Source organism: Oryzias latipes, chromosome 20 (assembly GCF_002234675.1).
Source record: "Oryzias latipes chromosome 20, ASM223467v1".
In the NCBI taxonomy this organism is placed as follows: Eukaryota; Metazoa; Chordata; class Actinopteri; order Beloniformes; family Adrianichthyidae; genus Oryzias; species Oryzias latipes.
The window spans coordinates 1,565,018-1,588,748 of record NC_019878.2 but is presented as its reverse complement, the minus strand read 5'-3'; the positions used below and the strand labels follow the sequence as shown (position 1 = coordinate 1,588,748).

Here is a 23,731-nt window from a genome sequence, read left to right as displayed (position 1 = left end):
CGGCGCAGTTGCTAATGGGACGAAGACTCAAAGGAAAGTTACCAACTTCCACTTCTCTACTCACTCCAAAGGGATCAGCTCAAGCACAGAAACACCTAAGAGGAAGACAGGAGAAGCAAAAGCTTTACTTCGACAGACAGACAAGAAATCTTCCAGACTTGCATTCGGGTGAGAATGTAAGGATGCAGAGAGGAACAACATGGCAGCCTGCAGGGGTTCTCCACAAGCATGAGCAACCACGTTCATTTGTGGTTCGTACACCTGATGGAAGACTTTACAGAAGAAACAGGAAACATCTGAGGAGAACGGAGGAGAACACCTTTCCACCAGCAGAGGGACAGAGTCTGAATGAGGAAAATAACAACAATGATGAGAGTCAACATACTGAGCAGCCCAATGACAATGAACAGACTGTTGATGCTCATGACAATGAGACTCCTAACCAATCTAACTTTTATAAAACCAGATCTGGCAGACAAGTGAGATTACCTGCTAGATACAGAGAGTAAATTTCAGTTACTTAGCATTCTAAGGAAATGTTGTTATGGGTTGGGATGTTATATTTTTTAGTATAATGCAAATGTTTTATTTGTTTCATTACTTGTTAAAAAGGGGGATGTGACGTATGCGGGTTGTTTGTTATCGCGAGATACACACTAGGAGGCGGTGTTGTACATGTGGCTGTAGTGCAAGGTGGATGGCGAGTCTGTTATAATAAAAGCCTGTTCAAACATCGGAGGTCGTCCTGACTCATCAATATTACACAACTGGAGCCCGCATGGACCCAAGATTCACCCAGAAAACAGTTAAGTTTGGTGGCAGAAAAATCATGGTCAGGGGTTACATCCTGTATGGGGGTGTGTGAAACATTTGCAGGGGGGAAGGCAATATCAATAGCCTAAAATATCAAGAAGTATTAGCTACCTCTTCCATTCCCAACCATTAAAGGGGTCAAATTCTGCAGCAGGATGGTGCTCCATGGCATACTTCCATCTCTACATCAAAGTTCCTCAAGGCGAAGAAGATCAAGGTACTCCAGGACTGGCCAGCCCAGTCACCAGACATGAACATCATTGAGCATGTCTGGGGTACAATGAAAGAGGAAGCATGGAAGACCAAACCAAAGAATCTTGATGAACTCTGGGAGGCATGGAAGACTGCTTTCTTTGCTATTCCTGATGACTTCATCCATAAATTGTATGAATCATGGTCAAACCGCATGGATGCTGTCCTTCAAGCTCATGGAAGTCATACAAGATATTAAATATGGATCTCACAGTAGCACTACTTAATTCACTGATGTTATGCAACATATTTTTGTTTTTGAAGTAAATTATTTGTTAAATTTTCAATTACTCTCTGTAGGCGACAAAACGTTTGTCTTGCCAAAATGTGACCTTTGTGTTCATTAAATGATCAATCTTTCTTCAGGGGTTGGGAGGGTTTTAGCTTTCATATGAGACATTTCTAAAACCAATGGATTCATTAAAAGTGAGGTTAGACGCTTTTGTTTCTACAAAATGGAGAAGCGACAAGACTTTTTTCAGGGACTGTAGCTCTCCCTAACCCTAACTTCCAGGGAAGTTCAGGTCTGCCTGGTCTGCCGCTATGAGTCCCTATCCTGGACCTGCACCTGGACCACAGACCAGGTACAGCGTGGTTCACAGCTGCACCACAGCAAAGGTGGAGACGACGATGGACATCCTGAAGGCACACTTCCAGTGTCTGCGTGGCCCCCTGTGTCATCTTGGTTGCTTGTGTCGTCCTGCCCAGGATGAAGAGGCCCCACCCCCACCCCACCCTGATGAAGAGGTGCCTCTTCATGTGGTGATCACAGAGATGCAGGAATGATGGGGGACAATGAAGGTTTTTAATGTGTTGTGTTGAAAGGGGCGTACGTCCTGCATCACACCTCTGTGCCCCTCCCATTATGGAGGGATATTTCTGCACACAAACTTTTTAAGTAGCAAATGAAAATGTTAAATATTTGCTTTGCAATTATTTTTTGCTAATTATTTTTTAAAAACATTTTTTTTTTTTGCTTTCAAAAACTATTTTTGCGTTTGCAAAACACGTTTTCGCGTGCGTTGTGTCATCTCACTTTTTTCCTATCTTTGATTTTGCTGCGTTAAGTTTCAGTTTGCCGCCCTGCAGAAACTATGTCTTTGGAAACGACACAGGTTTTAGATTTAGCCTAAAATTAAAAGACCACTACGAAGGAATATCACATTTACACGAAATCTAGAGTACAAATAAATGTTAAAGCAGCTGCAGATATTTCACAGAGGATGAAGATGAAGATAAATTAAGTTAAGAGAAACTGGAGGGTAAAAAGAGGAAGCCCACTTCAGCCTCGTAGAGACCGATCCGTGAAAAAGCGCTTTAATGTCTGACAGTGCTGTCGATATTTCCCAACATCCTTTATTATGATTCTCACTCAGAAAGTTAAACAGTCAACAGGTGAAACCACAAAGTTCTCTAAAAGAAAGGGATCCTCAGACAAAGCAGTAGCTAAAATCCTTTTAATGCATCAGTGAAAGTAGGGCCTTCAAAAGTGAGGGAAGGGAGTGAAGGAGGTAAAACGGACAGAAGCATGAAGTAAGAGCTAAGCTGTTGGAGGAGGAGCTTAAGAGGACGAACAGATCCACCGTCACTTCAGGCGGAAGTCTCACACCTCCATGCTGTCGGCTTTCGGCCTTCTGGAGATCCACAGGGCAGACGGGTCAGGGGGGGTTTTGGAGGAGTAGCTACAGGGGAGAGTGATGGCATCATTAGTGCAAACAGCAGACATGCATGACTGGATGGAAAGTCCCTCCTTACATTCTGCAAGAAAGAAAAAGCCTACAGTTAGAAGGGTGAGGGCGAGTTATGTGTAAAGCTCTGTTGGTTCTCCCCCAAACATGAATCAGATCTCACCCCTACTGCGCTGAAACGTGCTGTCAGAAGATCTAAACAGCTGATTACAGCAGCGTTTCCCAAGCCTGGTCCTCGGGGAACACTGCCCTGCATGTTCTCCAAGTTGGCCTGCTTGAGCACACCGGATTCAGCTCAGAATGACAGTCCAGACAGGTGTGTTTGAGCAGGAGTGGACTCAATAATTACACACTGTTAGCCTAAAAAAAGCAGAGTTAATGGAACTGATTCCTCAAACAAAACTAGACCTGACTCTAAATACATTTATTTGGGGTGTCATGAAGAGGTCATTCAGGAGTGAGAAGCCTTAATGGCAGAGATGACCACTTTGCATTCAGCCTGTCATTCTGTTTACCACCTGTAGGGGGAGCCAGCGGTTTGCTCTGGCGTTCACTGGTTGTCACGCAGCAGATTCTTGTCAGGATCAGTTTTGGAATTGAGTCCAACAGTTTTCTGACCTGGCTAAGTTCTTCTCGTTAATTTGCATATTTTCTTTATAAATCAGTTCTTTACTTAAGTTCACTGTGGATTATTGCTCATTTTTCAATCTAAAGAAAAGGAATTAAAGATCTTCTCTTTGACTCTTGGAATGTGGATTTTTTCTGTTGGATTTATGAGGAGAGCTGCAGGAGCGTCAAAGCCGCGGACTTAACACTGGATCTATGCAAGGAGTCTTTGCTCACAGACAAACAAAAACAGTGGAGATGTTCACGAACAAAACTACTGCATGAATTTCAGTATGTCGCGTGTCGAGGAGTCAGTGCCTCACCGGGTAAAAGTCTCACATGTCCCAGGAATGGGTGGACCAAAGACCAAGTTTCTAGTACCATTTTATTATTTATAAGAATTTTTTGGTTTCCAATTCCCAATTGTTCAGTAATTTTTGAGCATGTGTTTAGGAACTGTTCCTGTTTTTCTTTTTTACACACACCACAGTTAAAAATACAAAAAGCACTCTAATTTATTATGTGTTGTCATGTTTTGATCTATTTTTTATGACAAGTACTTTTTGTTGGGTATATTATGTCGGGTAAAGATTACCCAGCAAAAGTGATGGTGTCACTTTTTATAGCGAAAGTGTTTCAGGGTTAAAGAAAATGACTATGAACACATTTTACTTTTCCAGTACTCCTTAGCTAACTGTTGTATGACTCAGAGAATCCCTGATGTGATTTTGGAACAGGTCTTGGCTTCCAAACGTGGACACTCTCCCTCTGGAAAGGCAGGAACACGTGCGCTACGTCTGTGAAGAGTTTCATCTTGTGCTGTGTAGCAGCTACTCAGTCATACAAACCTGTCACAGCATTGTCCTTAGCATCAGAAAGCAGAGTGTGTAGTTTTCTCTCGAGAAAGTACTTCATGAGGAGCTACCTCGTGGTAAAATGAGGTATGGAGCGACAGACTTAATGAAGATCTGTCACAGTCGGAGGCCACGGCAGAACTCTCCGGCTTCCCCCTCTCCTCTCAATTGGAGGGGTAGGGTTGTCTGAAATAGTCTTTTTAAGGGTTAACCCTCGCAGCAGAGGGATGCAGCCGACTGTTGATGATGTCATCGAGTAGGAGTAACGTCCGAATTTAAAGACACTATCTTTCTATGACTCTGCGTTTGGAGGGCTAATCGAGGGGTGGGGAGAAGCCGTAGGGGTAGGGGAGGAATTCGGATTCAGACTGAATCCAACTCTTGAGACTCTGTGGAACCTTTCAACTGGACCATTCGCAGCAGGTGTTGTGATCCTGTGGGTGTGCGCTCCTCCAGTGCCTGAGCCACACCTGCTCCTCATCTGCTGCTCTACATATTCTTCACATGGACCTCCAGCCGACGACAGACTATTGTTCACCTCTGGTAACACTCCTGGCAAGTACTATCAGAGCTAAAAGTATGTTTTATGTGTCCTAATCCTCCCGTTTCTTCTTGCCTTCCTGCCTGCAGAACTGCCAGCCCCCCATCCTCACTCTCTACACCTGTTCAAAATAAAACTTGTTACCCGGAAAGCTGTGTCCGCATTTGGATTCCACCTTCCCACCTGCCGTAACAGCAGGGTGGTAAAGCGAAGCTCTTATGTGCTTTATGTCCCTGGAGTGCAGGAACACAGCAAACTCAGCAGAAGGAAACTCACTTCCATTATCAGGAACAACAGTCCGAGGATTTCCAGACCTGCTAAAAACTGAAGCAAGAATAGAGATCACCGTCTGAGCCGTATCAGAAGCAGCGAACCCCATCCACCAGTCTGATTGCAAACTTTCAGCCCAACAGCATTCTCAAAAAGAGGCCACAACATCAACTGCCACATTGTCCCGTGACTAAGAAGGAAAAATCACCATTACAAGAGGAGCTGCAGGAGCTACAGTTTTATCACCACTTTGACATAGTTGACACCCTGTAACCCTTGTGCTATCCTAGGCACTTTAGCATTGGGAATTGGGTCATCTAGACCCACTAGACAGTGCGCTGAACCTTTTTTCTTCAATGATTTGTGGTCTTCACTGGTGTCCATGGATTACATGAAATCTTTCCACCTTTATCCACCTTTGTCATGGTAGGAAGAACACGTCAATGGAAGGGGGGGGTCATCTAAGATAGCACAAGGGATACAGCAGGCGAGCAGACCAGCGTGCCACGCGCTGACCACATGTTCAGCATCACCATGAACCTGAGGGAAAACAGCACCTAAGCCATAATCAGAGGCATCGGTTGAAACAGCAGGAGGTAGGACAAGACCAAGGCTTGACTATCAACCAGAGTCTTCTCCTCATCTCAAAGCTCCGTTGTTCTTCTGACACCTGAAACTCATCTCTTTGACTAAAACAAGTGCATGAAGCAGTGACGTCCAGGATGTCCTACGTGTTTTCAACCAACCTGCCATTGAACTTCAAAACTTTAATCTTTATTGATTTATATAGCGCCTTTCATTTTGGTTAAAAACACAAAGTGCTTAACCTAAAAGCAGATAAAATAGTCATAAAATGTGAAAATTATTTAGAACAGAAAATACAGACAATCACACACAGATGGGACCCCTCCCTCACCAGATACCCACCCAGTTCCACCAGTAGAACCCTGAACAGAAACGAAGAACTGCAGCATAAAGAAAAGGTCTGGCTCGGTTCTGCTGTGAGGAAACGGTATCATGGTGATCCATTTATTCCAAAGCCCAGCCCGACCGTGGGGGTCATTACCACAGCGGCCGCCCAACACACAGCAGTCTAGGGCCCACTCCATGGCTATTAGACCACAGAGCGGGACCCCAGCCAGCCAGCCCAGTGGATCCTGTCTCCGGCTCGACTCGCGCCCCCGGCCGTCCCCCCAACTCCGGCTGGATGAAGCTCGTCTGCTGGACTTTATATATGTAGTTGTAGATTTAGATAAGTTAATTCTTCTCTATGAGTTCTGGTAAATCACCTGTCTTTCCTGGGGGAGGATCCCACCTTCATGTGGACACCCCTGAGGTTGCTTCGTTTTTTCCGGAATCCGGTTTTTTAAAAGAATTTTTCCTAACAGAGAACGAGGGTCTAAGGGCAGGGATGTTAGTTTAGTTTAGTCAGTTTGTTAGTTCAATTTAGTATTTTTCTATTGAATTCTATGTATTCATGATCCTTTTGAGTTCACGTTTCACTTTTTCAATTACCGATACAAAGCCCATCGAGACGACTGTTGTTGTGAATTTGGGCTATGCAAATAAAATTGAATTGAATTGAAGATGGTAAATGTTTTTACATCAGTGAATGGGTAATTTCCCACGGCACACTGGTTGAAAAACACTGATCTAGATAATGAACAACATTCTGTGTCCCAGCCAGCACTCAGCTGGCGCTGAAGCCAGCCCATAAAACGACCTGCACAATCTGAACAAGCCATCATGGGGGTAAAGGCTGTCATATCTCTGCCTTCTCTGCCGTCTTCATGCAAAGGCAGCTGGAAATAAGCATTACGAGTAGGTAAAACAGTTGTATCTCTGAGTTTGGAAGCATTTCATCAATGTGTGGAAGTGGGTAACTATGACAACAGCCTGACACACACACCCCCATGTCCCCTGATTTCTTTTGAATGACAGCAATGGGAGAAACCCATGAGGATGCATCAATCGTTTCTATTATCCCAGCTTGCAAAAGTGTTTCAAGTTCTTCACTCACAGCATCTGACACTGACAGAGGTAGACGTTGCAGCTTCGGCCTGACTGGAGGGAAACTTTGGAGACTTTATGTATAAACTTAGCTGCCCATCCCAGAGAGCAACAGTCTCGTGGGCAGCGTTGTGTAGATTTGCAGACTGGACTGGAACACACCTGCATGACTGTAACTTTGGCTCAGGTCTGTGCTGGCGACTCACCTCCGGCTCATCATCTGGAAACAACACGTGCCAGAGGCCACCAGGATGAGCAGCAAAAGTGGGATTGTGGGAATGACAACGTACAGCAGCAACAGCCCTGAGGACGACAGCACACAGTAAGAACCCATTACACAACACAACACCCCCAAAACACCGTCCCCACCTGAAGCTCCAGCCACGGGAACCTTTGTGGGGGCATCCTCACCGTCTGCAGAAAGAGTTACCCCTCTGCCCCGTGCTGTGGATGCTTGACATTTAGGCAAACAGATAAACAAGAATAAACAGAGACACAAATGGACACAGACACAAACACAACAAACAAACAGACAGATATGCACACGCAGACATTTGCACAGGTCAAAGTTCAGTGGGTGTTCCATGGGACTCCTTGTGTACTGGTGGTGTTTTTGCTAACCTGTGTCTCGCCCTGCTGGGCCGTGGCTGTGCTCCTTAACCCGCAGGCTCTCTGGAGGAGAAGAACTGAAGCTGATTGGCTGAGCCTGAGGGTGTTGTGCCCGTGTGTTTGGAGCTGCTGGTTACCTGGATCATACTTGCAGATGAAGTTGTGTTTCATGTTGCAGCGATCGTCATTCCATTGGTAGAGATAAGCTCCGCCCAGACCCGGATGCGCAGTCGGCTGGTGGTACATGACTACGCAGGCCTCGCTCCCACAGGAAGGCTCATCAAAATACCAGTTCCTGTGCCATGGTCACAATGGTTACAGACGGCCAAGGTCACCTGGTGGAGCGGAACGCCACAATACCTGAAGGAAGCCGCACTGCCATCTGTCCAGTAGTAGAGCTGTGAACAGAAGGCCAGAGAACTGAGGTCTGACTGAGTCTGATTAGCCCCGCCCTCCCGTGTCAGACCGATCCAGAAATCTCCATCTGCCTTTCCGGCTCTCCCTCTTGCCCCGCCCATCGCTCCCGACCAAAGAGCCTGGAGAGAAGGACGAAGAGGAGAAAGGAGAAGATAAAAAGTAGAAAGAAAACAGAAAAGAAGACAAGGTTAACCCCTGTATGGTGTTCTTGCAGTTTCTGTGAAAATGGAGAAAACATTTCCAGAAGCACAAATAATTGACAGAAATCAAAACAAAATCCAATCAGCAATGTCCCACAGTACCTACCTTTTTCGGTTTCTCATTGTTTTTTTTTTGTTTTTTTCTTTTCTAACTTGTTCTGTCCAACAGCTGAGCAAACAGATAAGACACACACACCAACAAAAAAATGAGAGAAAATGTAAGACTAAGATGTATTGGGCTCTACGCTCAGAGCTGTGCGACGTCTTCGCTTTTAAAAGGAAAACCGCTGAGTTACTTCCGCCTGTGGCTAACTGCATATGTCGATTTCCCAAAAATGGAGAATGAGTCCATGTATCCATGGACTTTTGTTTGCATTGTGTGTTCGTTGTTGTGTGTTTGCCTTCCAAAAACAAGAAGACTGCACATCAATTACCATCACTGTGTCCCTGAATGTGCAGCATCAGCGCCACGAAAATCCTTTTCTAGCTTGTCCTGTCCAACAGCTGAGCAGACAGATGAGAGCTGAAGGCCTCTTGTTTTGGACAGATTTTACGGTTACAAAACCGGGTTGTGGATCTTCTGACACAGAAGGTGTGTATTTGTATAAACTCCTTTTGTAATTTTGGCTAAATTTTATTTATATTAATTCTATTTGTAACATTTTTTTGTTGGATCGGACGGAAAAGAAGAAAAGGAAAGAAGGGGGTGGAGGAAGGGAGGGGTGTTGGAGACAGGGGGTGAGGGCCAGAAGAAAGGGGGAGAAGGGGGAGTTAAGGAAATCTGGAGGATAATTACGGAGGTGGTCAAAATCATAAAGCAATAAGATGCTGGAGGATTATCATCATTACTGTCTGCTAATCAAATGTTACAAACATACCTGTTTACACACACATGTCAACATGGCCGACATGTCAATCCTTCACCCTCATTGAAGAAAAAAGGTTCAGCACACTGTCTAGTGGGTCTAGATGACCCAACTCCCAATGGTAAAGTGCCTGGGATAGCACAAGGGTTACAATAACACACTTGGGTCATTAATATTCAGAGAGATCTCTGTCATTTACATTCTTTTCCTGATGACCTGATCGAGTCATTAAATCCTGACGGGTGCAGGCCTGTAAGAGGGAACAACTACTCACTTCCTGCTGTCTGTCCTGGTGTCTGGGAAGAAACAAAATGACCAAGTAGTCTGTGATGACTGGGAAGAGCAGACTATGGATGCCATCTATTCTGACCAGGACTACTGCTCTACAAGTGAGGCGGCTTGTTTGGATTTATCCAAAGCCAAAACGAAGATCTGCGGTCTGAACCAGCGAGGCTCCGGAGTCGAGGGGGGGGGATGGTGATCAGCAACAAGTTTGCTTCCTCTGATGAAGACATCAGGTTCTATACAGGCCAAGCTATGAAGTAGTGCGTCATTCTTTCAGTTTTTAAAAGCTCACAAGTAGGGGAATACTTTGGTATAAATTGTGTTTGTGTCAAGTTTAACAAAACTAAAAGCCTGTTTGGATGTTTTTCTGAAAGAATTGTGACTCTGCATCAGACGGTGGTGGAGTTTCAGCCGTTTGTTGGGAAAAGTTTTGTGTTCACTCTAGCGATGATGTCACCCACTCTGGCTCTGCCGAGGTTATGCAATACACACTAATGTTAAAATCTGATGAAAGGTCAAAAATGGCAGAATTTAAAAAAACATTTCATTTATCCAAAAGAAAAGTAACGCCTGCATAGCCCCGTCCATCCTCCTTACATAGTGTCTCTTCCTGAAACGTTGTAGGAGGAGATACATTTTGAAAACAATGAAGTTGAAGCACCGTCTTCAACTTCCATTTGACTTCCATTATATTTGAAATTTAAACAACCTAATAAATTTAAAAAAACTATAAATATTTTCAAACTTGTTTGAAAATGGTAGAAAAGTCCACATAAGACAGAACATATCCATGTTTGAATTTTTTAACCCTTGTGTTATCCTAGGCACTTTAACGTTGGGAGTTGGGTCATCTAGACCCACTAGACAGTGCTCTGAACCTTTTTTCTTCAATGATTTGTGATCTTCACTGGTGTCCATGGATTACATGAAATCTTTCCACCTTTATCCACCTTTGTCATGGTAGGGAGAACACGTCAATGGAAGGGGGGGGGGGGGGGGTCATCTAAGATAGCACAAGGGGAAAAACCAGAAGTTCCAGAAGAAATTGCAGAAAAGAGCATGAATGTCCTTCATTCGCAAAGCATTTTGATACTGGCAGAAATCGGATAAAGTATGCATAAGAGCCGTGTGGAGGAAGAACGTACGGAAGAAAATAGAACAATGGTTTAAGTGTATCACAAAATCAAACTACCAAATAAAAAAAACAAGATATTATTCCTCTGAGTACAGTGGAGACTCATCCATTCACAGAGACATTTAAAAGAAGTGGAACCGAACATGAACTTTTCCATGCAACAATGTCTTTGAAAAATTTCCACAAACTTTCTAGAATGACTCTTTTTGATAACAGCAATGATAAAGCAGCACTGCGGTAAAGATACAAGCTATCTACCATCAGGACAGTGGGGGATAAGTGGGTACAGCGGCTCTCCCTGTTTCACATCCCTGGGCCTAATGATGAGCAAACTGATGCCATTTAGAGGCCGCTGTCCCTTTAGGCAGTATATAGCGTCTAACCTGCAAAACACTATAAAGATCTGGGCTGCCTGTGATGTCACTTCCTCTTAGGCTTGGAACTTACAAGTCTGCAAAGGGGCCCTGATGGAGGACCCGCCAAATAAATCAAGGGATGAGAGTCGTTCAGGAGCTGGCTTAGGGACTCAGTGGACACAACATTATATTTTTCACACAAGCTTGGACAGGAGCTCTTTAAAATGACTATTGTGGGAACAATACAGAAAAACAAACCTGAGCCTCCACACCAATGCTGACCATGAAGAACAGGCCCGTCAAGCCCTCCAAGTTTGTGTAGACAGCTGACACATCCCTGGTTTCCTATGTGCCAAAGAAAGGCAAAACTGTGGTACCCATGAGTACTCTGCACAGGGATGGGGGAATCTGTGACCAAGTGGATCAACAGCCTGAGATGGGCATGGATGCCACAAACGGAGGGGTGGATGACATGGACAAGCAGGTGACTGCCCACAGCTGCAAAAGGAGGAGCCTATGCTGGCCGCTGGGGGTATTCTTCAACATGTTAGCCCTTGTGCTATCCTGTGGGGTCCAGACGACCCCCCCCTTCCATTGACGTGTTCTCCCTACCATGACAAAGGTGGATAAAGGTGGAAAGATTTCATGTAATCCATGGACACCAGTGAAGATCACAAATCATTGAAGGAAAAAGGTTCAGAGCACTGTCTAGTGGGTCTAGATGACCCAGCGTTGGGTTAGATAAGGTTAGATAAGGTTAGATAGCACAAGGGTTAGACATCCCAGCAGGCACCGCTTTTGCCATCTGGGTGGCTCTGAACAAAGAGTGGAACAGAGGGCAGCTCCAGAGGAGACACCTCTTTCTTTAGAAACTGGAAAAGGCACTGGTAAGTCCTGAAATGGTTGTTCCAAGAACACCAGCTTCTGCAAACATCATGAGGAGAATCCAAAAGAATCCTCTGGCTCCATCCACTGAAACTACAGAACTACCATCTGCCATTCCTCAAAGAAGAAAGTAATGCAGGAAATGTCTGTTATTTGTGCAGGAGAGAGAGTTTAAACAACTTCTGATCTTTTCTTTATTCGAGGTGTTAACCAGAAATTCTACAAAGTGTTTGGACCAAAACCAGACAGGAAAACACAATAAGGTAAGAAAGACATGCAACTCACACACGGAAACTCTGCCTCTCATGTTTTATTTGGATTTTGTAAACAGGCAGAGTTAACCCTTGTGCTATCTTAGATGACCCCCCCCCCCTTCCATTGACGTGTTCTCCCTACCATGACAAAGGTGGATAAAGGTGGAAAGATTTCATGTAATCCATTGTTATGTCTTGCTGCTGCTGCTTTGCTGCATCCCCTTTCATTCTGCTCACCTGGCAGGTGAAGCCAATGATCTTGATCAGCACCTGCCAGGTATTTAAGTCAGAGGAGGCCACAACCAAAGAGGCATGCAGAGAGAGCAGAGCAGGAGGCTGAGGAGGCTGAGGAGGCTGAGGAGGCTGAGGAGGCTGAGGAGGCTGAGGAGGCTGAGGAGGCTGAGGAGGCTGAGGAGGCTGAGGAGGCTGAGGAGGCTGAGGAGGCTGAGGAGGCTGAGGAGGCTGAGGAGGCTGAGGAGGCTGAGGAGGCTGAGGAGGCTGAGGAGGCTGAGGAGGCTGGGGAGGCTGGGGGAGGCTGAGGGGGAGGCTGAGGAGGCTGAGGAGGCTGGGGAGGCTGAGGAGGCTGGGGAGGCTGGGGAGGCTGGGGAGGCTGGGGAGGCTGGGGAGCAGTTGTTTTTGTGTTGGAGCTGTGCTGGTTGGTTTGTTTCCATTTTGATTCCCTCTTGGTCCTCAGCAGTCTTATTCTGCTGGTTTTTTTATTTTAGTTTGGGGTTGGACCTTGGTAGTCCTTATTTGCGGGCTTTGTTTATTTACTTTCAATAGTTAGATTTTGTTTGGCAGCCATAGCAGGGAGCTGCTGACTCCGGTCAACGTGGCTGGGTCAGTTGTCTCCCTGACCTTGGCCAAGGCTCCAATCCCTCTGTTTTGTCTTTTTTTGGGACCAGCACAGTAATTATTTCTTTCTGTTTTACAGGACACAGGTTATTTCTACCATCTAATAAACTGTGTCCATCGTCCATATGTTTTGGCCCCTTTTTGATTTCCCCCTAGACTGGGACAGGTTTGCCGGTCAGGGCCGTAACACCATGGACACCAGTGAAGATCACAAATCGTTGAAGAAAAAAGGTTCAGAGCACTGTCTAGTGGGTCTAGATGACCCAACTCCCAATGGTAAAGTGCCTAGGATAGCACAAGGGTTAATGAGGCTAATGTGTTCAGACAGAGATCGCTTTTGTGTTCAACGTGTGTGAACTGGGTTGAAACATGTGTCTAATGATGATCAAACTAATAAAAATCAATAGTTATGAAACTTATTGCTTCAAATGTAAATGTGTTTTTTTTTCACCCACTCCACTTGATCATAAATGATTTTAGATTTAAGTATGTTAGTAAAAAAACTAGAGAGACAATAATTCATAAATGTGATCTAACAAAGTTAATTATTGCCATGTTTGCTGGTTGTATGACTTGTAATTAGAATGAAGCATCTTACCACCAAATTGTATAAATAAACCAACACCCAAGCATTTCCACCAGACCCATGAGCACCAGCTGAGTAACAAAATGTTAACCGCACACATGGGGTTCAGAAAAGCAGGAGGCAAGAGAAACAAGAGGATGAATGGGTGTTTCTGTTGTCTTACCTGCAGCAGGTGTTCAATGTTTTTCTGCTCAGATGGACTGTTGATGCTTAGCAGCGCCCCTTCGTCCGTTTCACAGGCCTGCTGAGCTTCTTTGAACGAAACACGGCTTGATACGTCATGAAAGTATGCAATTTTGTAGCAGGGATGCTGTGGACCATCCAAGCATACGGTCTGACCTGAGACACAATGCAAAGGTTTTCACCTGCCTGCTCAATCTAGTCACAAGTTCACCGACCTGCAGAAAGTAGGTTTCTGTCCTTCAGAAACCTACTGTCATCACTTTTTCTTGAGCGGAAGCTCCAGTGCTGACATTGTTCAACTGTTGATGGAAATGAGGTGATTCTGATGGATTCTGAAGGATGCTGAAAACCTAATGTTGATTTTTAAAGGTAAATAAACTAATATACAGTAATCGGACTCTTGTGTGGAGAACAGCAGCTATGTGTCAACAGTGTTGCTCTACTGTTTAGAATCTGTTGGAATTACATTTCTTCTGGAAACAGGCAACGTTGAAAAGTGTGTTATTTCCTGTCTCTAGCATCAGCTCCCTTTATTTAAGGGTTACAAGTGGAGTCAGTATTTGCCATAGTAATGCATTTTTGAAGAAATCCGATTTCTCTTAGACGTCTACAATAAGAGACGAGTTTTCTCGTTTTGAAAACCCAGGATCCCTGATCAGAAACTATTCAGTTAAGTCCAAACGAATTACCTTTTTTTGAAACACCAACATTCTCTCTGTGGCTTTGGCATTGCAGCACACAGACTGCTGTCCCAGAACACACATTTTGTGAGTGCTTGTGTGTGTGCGTCGCACAGACGCAGCAGTGATTAAGACACACTGCCTTGCTCAGAAGTAGGCCTACTTTAAGTGATTAGCTGGAAGCTCTGCTGCAGCATCATCATTTTGCTGCCACAGCCAGTAAAAAGCTCCGTGTTCACGTTTGGCCGTGCTCATCTGTGCACGACTGCCTGCTCAGGCTGGAGGCTCATGCGCTGCACTGAGAGCTTCAGAAACTTCTGTTAGGGACCAACCTGGAAGATTTGAACAAACGGCAGTTTCTGAAAACTTTAAATCTCCAGAAGAACAGACTCCTAAAACACTTTGTCTTTTAGAATGGATATTTGCAGGACTTGAAGCTGTGCTGCATGTGCGCTAATGCTTTTCCGCCTGAGAAACCTCCAGAATGATACATACCAGAAATGATACCTTTTGCTGTAATGTATTATTTTTGAAAGGCATTTTGATCTACTTATTGTTTTGCGCTGCAATGCACGATGCTAGGACACAATATTTAACAGGTTTTATTTAGCAAAGATTTCCACTTTCTAAAGAGAAACACGTAAACATGCTTTAAAGCTCAGCGTCAGTCATGTTTGTGGGTTTGTGATTGACTGCACCGTGTAAAAAATATTTCTCTATTGTTGTTCTCTGCTAATGCAGGACTGGGGAAGGTACCTAAAGTCATTTAGGAGAATGTTGGAAGAAAAACAGGAGAAGAGGGATCTGGAATCTGAAGAAAATGTCTGACTGAACATGAAAACATAAATGAGGATGAAATTAACCACAAAATCTACAGGAACATGAAATATGCTGATTCTGAGGGAGCAGAAGGGAACTTCTGTATGTAAAAAGTTGTCTAATAAAAGATTAAAGAAAAGAAACTATTACAGAAACACAAGAAAACCTCTGAGAGTCCACGACAGAAGGTCTTAAGGATGAAATAAGAGCCTCCTAAAAGCTCCAAAAGGAACATGGGAGACCACATGCAGAAACGAGAAAAAACATCTGAAAGAACAGCAGAAAATATCTAAAACAAGATGGGAGAAGGAACGGGGATGACGTTCTAATGGACGGATGGACAGTATGAAGGAACGCCACAAGACACAAGACAGGACATCTATACACACAAGAACTAGACAAGAAACACAAAAGAGCATCTGAAGAAACGTGAAACCTCTCTGAGAACATAGACGAACATCTGAGAGAACCTCAGAGTCTGAGGAGCAGCATCGCACTCACCACTCAGCACCCTGGCCGCCTTCAGGCGCGCAGCCACCATGACGGCACACATCAGCAGCATCGGTGGGCAGAGAGGCATCATCTTCAGAGAAATCCGTGAAAATAGAGGCTAAGTTTGAAAGTAAAAGCAGCTGCTGTCGGCGTCCTCTCATGTCGTGTTTGTGTGCTTCTGAGGTGAAGCACAAGGGAGAGAAGGCTTTCTGCTGCTGCCCCCTCCCCATTGATCGATCAGAGCCCCAGCTGGATCATCCTCTTTCATTACCCCCCTCCCACACACTCGTGTGCACTCGAACACACACACTTTAATTCACTTATCCAGCTGATTGGCTGCAGCTGAACAATGAGCAGCGTCTCCCTCTGGAACCTGCAGTTATGAGCAACACTTCCCCGGTATTGATCTGGACAAGCAGGAATTCTCTCAACATTTGTGCAGAGAAGACACATGCGCACACGTGTGTGCATTTTTGAAACAACTTTAAATGAAATCCCAAATGAGGCCTCATCACCTGGGGTGTTTGTGGGTTTATGTACAGTGGAAACATTTACATGATTCACACAAATGTCTTTTAAATGTTAAATAGTTGATGTTATAATGTTGTTTAAGTGTTTTAACATAGTTGGAATAAGATGATCGTTCGGGTCAGGCAGTCTGTGATGGTCAGAGAGGGAACAGGAAGCAGACAAACGACAATACTGAGACAGAAGAAATAAGTTAGTTGCTGAGGAGGTAAGAGTCCAGGAAATAGATGAGAAAGACTGTATGTTCATTTACTTGTTAATCGATTAAAGAAATATGTTGTTAACTGCCACAGCAAGAGGGCAGAATGAAGATGGACAAACTAAAATCTTTTTCTTGCTAAAGGGAAACTAGGCAATTGCTTAAGGCCCCCGAGCCACCAGGGGCCCCAAAGCCTCATGTTCAGACTCCTCTAAGGAGCATCAAAATGTCAGTTTTTACCTGTAGCTGCTAACCCTCATATGATTAAACAGAAACTGAAATAAACTCAACAGTAAGGTGTGGCTGAGGTTTTTATTGGTATTATCAGGTATTTGGACCACACTGTCACACAGTAACGTAGCTGACCTGCGACGCCCTCAGGTATGGAATGATTAGATTCCATTCAGCTTTATTGTCATTACATTGTTTGGTTCTTACCAGAATGCATTAAGCAGTAAAGTGCAGGATTAGAGACACTGAGCCTCGTGCTGTGCACACGCCGACTTCCGGCTCTCACTGGTTGACATTTTCAGTCCTGTTGGATCCCCTATCAAAAACACAGACCGTAACCACATGGAGGCATCCCAGTGCTGATGGGTAAAAGGCAGGGGAAAAAACTGCTGAGGGAAAAAAGCTAATGATAAAATTAAGTTATCTGTTAGTGATGTGGCTGTAGAGATGGAAGTAAAATAACCCCCCTCCCCCCCCCCCCCCCCCACCACCACACACACACACACCCAGTCCCCCACATGCTGGAGGAGTTTCAGAGCTTAAGGATCCCAGAAGCTAAGCTGTCTGGGGCTTCTGCCCCTGGTGGGGTCTCCCATGGCAGACAGGTCCTGGGTGACGAGCCAGACACAGAGCCGCTCAGAGCCCTGTCGTGAGAAGCTAAAAGATTCTGCTCTATCGCCCGGATTAGTGTCACCAGGACCCCATTCTTGAGCCAGGCTTGAGGTCGGGGCTCCCAAGCAAGCGTCTGGAGACTGGGGCTCCTCGTGTGGGCCCTGGTTGTTTCCAGCCTGAAGGAACGACGTGGGACCATCCTCCCATGGGTCCACCTGTAAACAGCTCAAAGGGGCCAGTGCAGCATGGTTTGGGGGTGAAAGGCAGGTGCCTTGGTGGCCCAAACCTTGGTCATGGAGTTGGCTTTTGGTACATGGATAGTCACCTATCTGGGGGGACGGAAGCTGAGCTTATGCGGGAGGCTGAGAGTTAGCGGCTAAATATTGTTGGGCTCACTTCCACGCACAACATGGGAGTTGGGAACTGTATCACGGGACTGGCAGACAGGGGTGGTGGTTCCCTTTTCAAGAAGGTGGAGCAGAGGGTGTTCTGGGGAGTCACACTCCTCAGCCTCGTTGGAAAAGTCCAGCCAGAGGGGTTCAATTTAAAATTAGCCTGTTTTGCAATATACTTCTACAGTACGTTGAGTGAGTCCAACCCACATCACCATGGTGACCAGATAAAGCTTGGCTGGATCTACATGGTCATTCTGAAGGCCTCTGGCCTGTGTGCACTCATTTCCTAGACTTTAATTGCAGGCCACACAATTGTCTAGCCAATAGACTAGAAAGCCAGATGCTACTGCAATTACTGAATGTATCAGAGTAATAGATTACTGATTACACCTATGATTCTGTTGTAAGTATTCATGTCTGTTTTCACATGTGAGCTGAATAGAAATGAATTTCTGCCAACATGAATCGATCCCAGATGGGCTTGTTTACCATAGCGATGACCTAACGAACACGAACACACAATCTGTCAATCTGTGCTCGAGCAAAGTGCGGCTGATCAATGCAGATCCTCCGTATCTGTAATTTGTGTGGCAGATTCAGGCAAGTGTCTGATCAGCGGGCAGCTGCTCTGACTGTAGGAGGACTCATTTACGGATGAGGTGGAGACCCTTCTGTGTCCATCTGACTTTAAAAAGGTTTGTCCACCTTTAACTGAGTGATCACCTGGTACAGCCCAGAACCCTGTTCAAGTTCATTTGACACAGCTCTAAATAACATTAATATTATACTGCCTTTGACCCAGGTGTGACATGATAAATGACGTTGCATTTCTTATTTTGCTCAATCTTGTCTTTTGGATGTACCAGTAGTTGCCTGTGTTTTTTACACAGTTTAACTGGGGTGTTTTCCAGGAAGCATGTTTAAACTACCGTGACTTTAACCCTGAACTCTGGCTGAAATCCGCCTGAACTTGCTTACTAACATTTGGTCAAAAAGCCACACTTAAACCCAAATCCGTCCAGACAGGCATAGGGAATGGTATCCCACAATCCCTTGTGGTGCCGATCTAATAGCAGCACCAAAGTTACACCTACTTAATTGAATTAATTTGAATGAAACTGTCTGAAAACTACGTGTTATTTTTAAGCTGACTTAACTAAAAAAATGATTTATCTTAACTAAAGCAAATAATTAGGTTAGATCAAAGTAATAAAGTTTATCTTTCCAACATCCATATGTGGTCTTATCACCCTCTCATGGTGGAAAAAGTATTATCTGAGCTTCTTCATTCACTAAATCATCTTCAAATGGACACGCCATGCTGTTTCACCTCTCTGAAAACAAACTAACCTTCAACTAAACCTGCTCCAGACCAGGGGGGTATTCCAGGAAGCATGTTTAAACTAGCCTGACCTTAACCCTGAACTCTGGCTGAAATCCACCTGAACTTGCTTACTTTGGGTATGTCGGTTCCAACAGACCGGATATGAGTTGGCGTAATTACGCTCGACTTGGTAACCCTGGGTTAATGCACGTGCACGGCAAGTACACAAAGACATTCTCAATGGATTGCCGATTTCCAGAGTCACCATGGAAACGCATGGAGAAAAAAAGAGAGCACGACAGACGGAGTCTGAGATTTTAATGACGGCGTATAAAGATTATACGTCCGTCAAAAAAGTAATACGGATGCATCATCAGCTAAAGAAATAGTTTCAAAAATAGAAGTACAGACAAAGTAAACGCACGAGTTTCTGATCTTATTTCCATTTTCATGTGACGCATATAATATAACTTATCCTATTTTGCCAACTTAGATGAATTACTTCTATTGGAACAAGTAATTGAGTTAAATTTATTCAACCTAATTTCTTACGTCTATAAAACTCAATAGTTGTTTATACAACTCAAATTTACATATTTATCTAACTAAATGTCATTTTACTCCAATTCAATTCATCTTTTTTTTCATCTTAATTAATTATAATTCTTGAACTCTAGCCGGCAGATGTTCTCATTTTTATAAAAATAAAAAAATGAAAGGCTATGCACATAGTGCATACAATTAATTTAGGAATTTCCATCATGGTCATTACATTACTGGACGTTTAGGGGTGCAAAATAAACTCATCATCCTCTCCCTTCCTCTCACTTATGGTGCAGAGACATAAGCTTAGTAGGACAAAATAACTCAATAGAACATGGTGAAACACAGTAAAACAACTAAACACATTTGGTCAAAAACCCACACTTAAACCCAAGTCCATCCAGACAGGCAAAGGGAATGGTATCCCACAATCCCTTGTGGTGCCGATCTAACAGCAGCACCAAAGTTACACCTACTTAATTGAATTAATTTGAATAAAAGGAAAATAAAAGTCTGAAAACTAGTTATTTTTAAGCTGACTTAACTAAAAAAATGATTTATCTTAACTGAAGCAAATAATTAAGCTTAACCTTCAACTAAACCTGCTCCAGACCAGGTTATGTTCAGAACATGAGTTTCTATGGCAACTTGACATACCCTGAAACATATGGAAGCGATTATGTAGCATAAATAAAAAGCAAAGTCAAAACCAGAAATGCTTTTTCATTTTCAAAATGAAGCTGCATTTTTTGACTCAAAAATATAATGAAAAAGCAAACCACCTAAATGCTTTTTCATTTCCTTCTTCAACACTGCTTATTCTGTCACTTAATTAAAATTAAAATGAAAATGGTATTTGACATTTCATTTTCAAGACGGTCTTTGGTAAATGTGTAGCATAATTCATTTAGAAATGTCTAATTTCACATTTAAAATGGATTAATAGAAATGCTTTTTAATTTTCAGAATGAAGCTGCATTTTTTGACTCAAAATTAAAAAGAAAAAGCAATACTTCAAAATGCTTTTTCATTTCCTTCCTCAACCCAGCTTTTCTGTCACTTAATTAAAATGATAAAGAAAATGGTATTTGACGTTTCATTTTCAAAAAGGTCCATGGTAAATGTGTAGCAAAATTCATTTAGAAATGTCTAATTTGACAATTAAAATGGATTAATAGAAATGCTTTTTAATTTTCAAAATGTAGCTGCATTTTTTGACTCAAAATTAAAAAGAAAAAGCAATATTTCAAAATGCTTTTTCATTTTATACTTAAAACCGCTTATTCTGTGTCATAATTACAACGAAAATGCAAAGAGGGGATTGCATTTGCATTTTCACATCCAACCTGTGCACCTTGTCACATTATTCATTTAGGAAAAGCATTAGCAGAGGGGAGGCGGGGCGATGACGTCACTGCTTTCTCCGCGTGCCGGCCGCTGACAGACACAGACACACGCACCAGGAGCAGACTGTGTTAGTGGCAGAGAAGACGGCTTTGAGTTGGTTGTGAACTTTACACAGCTTCTCAGGACTACATAGCAGTATTTTATTTTTGAGTCAAAAAATGCAGCTTCATTTTGAAAATGAAAAAGCATTTCTGGTTTTGACTTTGCTTTTTATTTATGCTACAGATTCGCTTCCATAGAAACATACCTTCATTTCTGGAACCGAAAGTTGAGGTTATCAACTTCCTTAGCCTCAAACTTATTGTGGGAGCTAGCATAACCTGCTTTCTGGAATACCCCCCTGAGCAGGCGTTGCTATGGCAACTTGACATAGCCTGAAACATACCTTCATTTTTGGACCTGAAAGCTGAGGTTATCCGCTTCCTTAGCCTCAAACTTACCGTGGAGTTAGCATTCTGGAATGCCCCCCTGGGTACTGATGTGATGTTTTTTCATCATTCTGTTACTTCTCTGATGTATGGCAATGTGACTATTCCTATGTTTTCTGTCTTCCTTGTTTGTTTCTTCTTCTCTGGTTCCTTGTTTCTCCTCTGCTCCACCTGATTTTGTCCCTTTTTTATGGCCCACTGAGGATATTGGCACTTGATCAAAGAATTTTTAACGTGTTTCTTCTCTTCCGTTTTGTCCTCCCTGTCCGTTACCACTTCTGCGTGGTCAAATTAAGTTCTTACTTCGGATACTTTGTGAGTGGTAGGGTGTTCTGATGTCGATGATAAACATTGATCTATGTGAGTTGGTTTCCTGTACACATTTATTTTCATGTCCCTATTTTCTGAGTGAGTGATGTTTACATCCAGAAAGTTGATGCCGTTATCTTTTCCTCTTCATGTGTGAATTTGATTTGTCCCGTATCGTCCATGGTGTTCAAGTGGTCTGTGATCTCCTGTGTGTGTCTATTTTTGACTTTTTCCAGAATATCATCAACGTAGCATTTCCATAGTGTTGGACAGCAGTGCTCCAGTGCAGGTGTTATTGCTTTCTTCTCCAGATCTTCCATGAAGAAGCTGCACATTGGCATGATAGTGGTCTCCCATGGGAAAGCCTTCCTTTTGTCTGTAGATGGTGTTGCGAAATTGAAAATAGGTGGATGTAGTGACCAAATGGAGTAGTTATGTGATATCGTTAACCGTGAGAGTTTTACATTTCCTTAGCGATTTGTCTGCTTAATTGTTCCTGCACTGTTTGTAGTGTGGCTTCTACTGGAGTCCCAGTGAATAGTGATGCTACATCATGTGAATTGAATATTTCGTTGCTTCCATCTTTGTGTTTTTGAGTTCTTTTGCCAGCTGTCTTGCTTTCTTACAATGGTCGTCTGTGTTTCCTAGGAGGGGTTTCAATAAGTCTGTAATTCATTTGGAAATATTGTAGATTACTGATCCAGTGCTGTCTATTATAGGCCTTAGTGGTGCTCCAGGTTAATGGAGATTATGTCAGAAAATTACTGTTTTTTATTTTTAGGATTTTTTAATATTTGAATATGGATCATAATTGGTCAAGAATGCTCAACAGCTCTGAAGCTTCTGTCACAACACGTTCTAGTAGGACAATGGGTCATGAGTAGTCAGTACAGAAAGTTTGGTGACAACAGCTTTAGTATATTCAGAGCTATTTATTCATATCTCTATTAATATTTAAAATATATATATATACAATAAAATAAGACGAAGATGGAGTTTCTCACATATTGATTGCAACATGAATATGCTGAGGAGTCTTCATTTCCAGCTCATATAAATGTAGACATTCATTCATTTTTGAGAGATTATTGATTTTTACAGAATGTTTTTTCTCTGAACTTGCACTTTGTTGACGGTCTCACTGCCGTGTCTCCGTTTACTACTGGAAGTTAACAATTCTCATTAAAAGGCACAAAAATGATATTTTTTCTTTTGAAATGCATTTGTAGTTCACTCTCTGTGTTAACACAAAATGATTGACCTACTTGCCGACAGATCTGTAGAGTCGAGGCAGGAAGTCAGAATCTGTGAATATGTTTCTAACTTTACCAAACTGATATCTTCTTATTTTCATTATAAAAAGGTCCCCTAATTTTATTGTTTTCATTTTCCCCTCTTGAGTTATGGCGGGACATTGAGCCTTAAAAGTGGGTCACACACAGAAACACGCGGAAGCAGCTGACATATAGACGGCTCTTAGAAGCTGCCGTTACCGGGAGAATCTTTGAATGATCTTGTGAACCCTGAATGAAGATGTGATCACCCATGTTTTTGTAGAACTCTTCATAATAAATAAAGCTGATCTCTCATCACCACCGGCATGCATTGTAAATGACATGAACACAGACACCGCTCCATGTAGCGATCAGGCTAAAATCATTAGCTGGAAGCTCCTCCCACACGTGACCGCGGGCTGCTAGCTGGCTGGCAGACAGAGAGGTGTCACCAGCAAAACAGTCCAAGATTCATTTTGTTTGCAGCTATTTTTTCTCTTTTGCAATGGCTGTTCTCAGCCACCGTACAGTAGAGGAGGAGCATTGAAGGAATAGAGACATTCACCAAAAGGAGAATTAATGAGCCAGAGTATTACAGCGCTGAAGGAAACTTTTGTTGGTTATTACAAAGCAGATGGCGACCACTTCACTCTCCTCTTAGGCGGCGAATTTTTGCCAGGTGCCCCTTATATATATACATGTCATGGGGAAATGAGGACGTACCCAGGCGCATGGAGGATGAGGAGGCAGGAGGAGGCAGGAGGTTGCAGGGGAACAGAGACTTTAATAAAAAAAAAAAACAAATAAAAAAACCACTGCATCAGA

General features: G+C 43.3%; 1 protein-coding gene across 1 annotated transcript; it reads right to left on the bottom strand.

Annotated features, from left to right (window-relative positions):
• Window positions 1–2,506: 2,506 nt before the first annotated feature.
• chodl (chondrolectin) lies at window positions 2,507–16,817 on the bottom strand. Its single transcript, XM_011473572.3, has 8 exons — window positions 15,666–16,817; window positions 13,646–13,821; window positions 8,004–8,179; window positions 7,781–7,938; window positions 7,656–7,706; window positions 7,404–7,487; window positions 7,241–7,337; window positions 2,507–2,747 (listed from the first exon to the last, which is right to left on the bottom strand). Exons 1-8 carry the CDS (start codon window positions 15,745–15,747, stop codon window positions 2,669–2,671), a joined length of 903 nt encoding a protein of 300 aa, XP_011471874.1. The 5' UTR covers window positions 15,748–16,817; the 3' UTR covers window positions 2,507–2,668.
• Window positions 16,818–23,731: the final 6,914 nt, after the last annotated feature.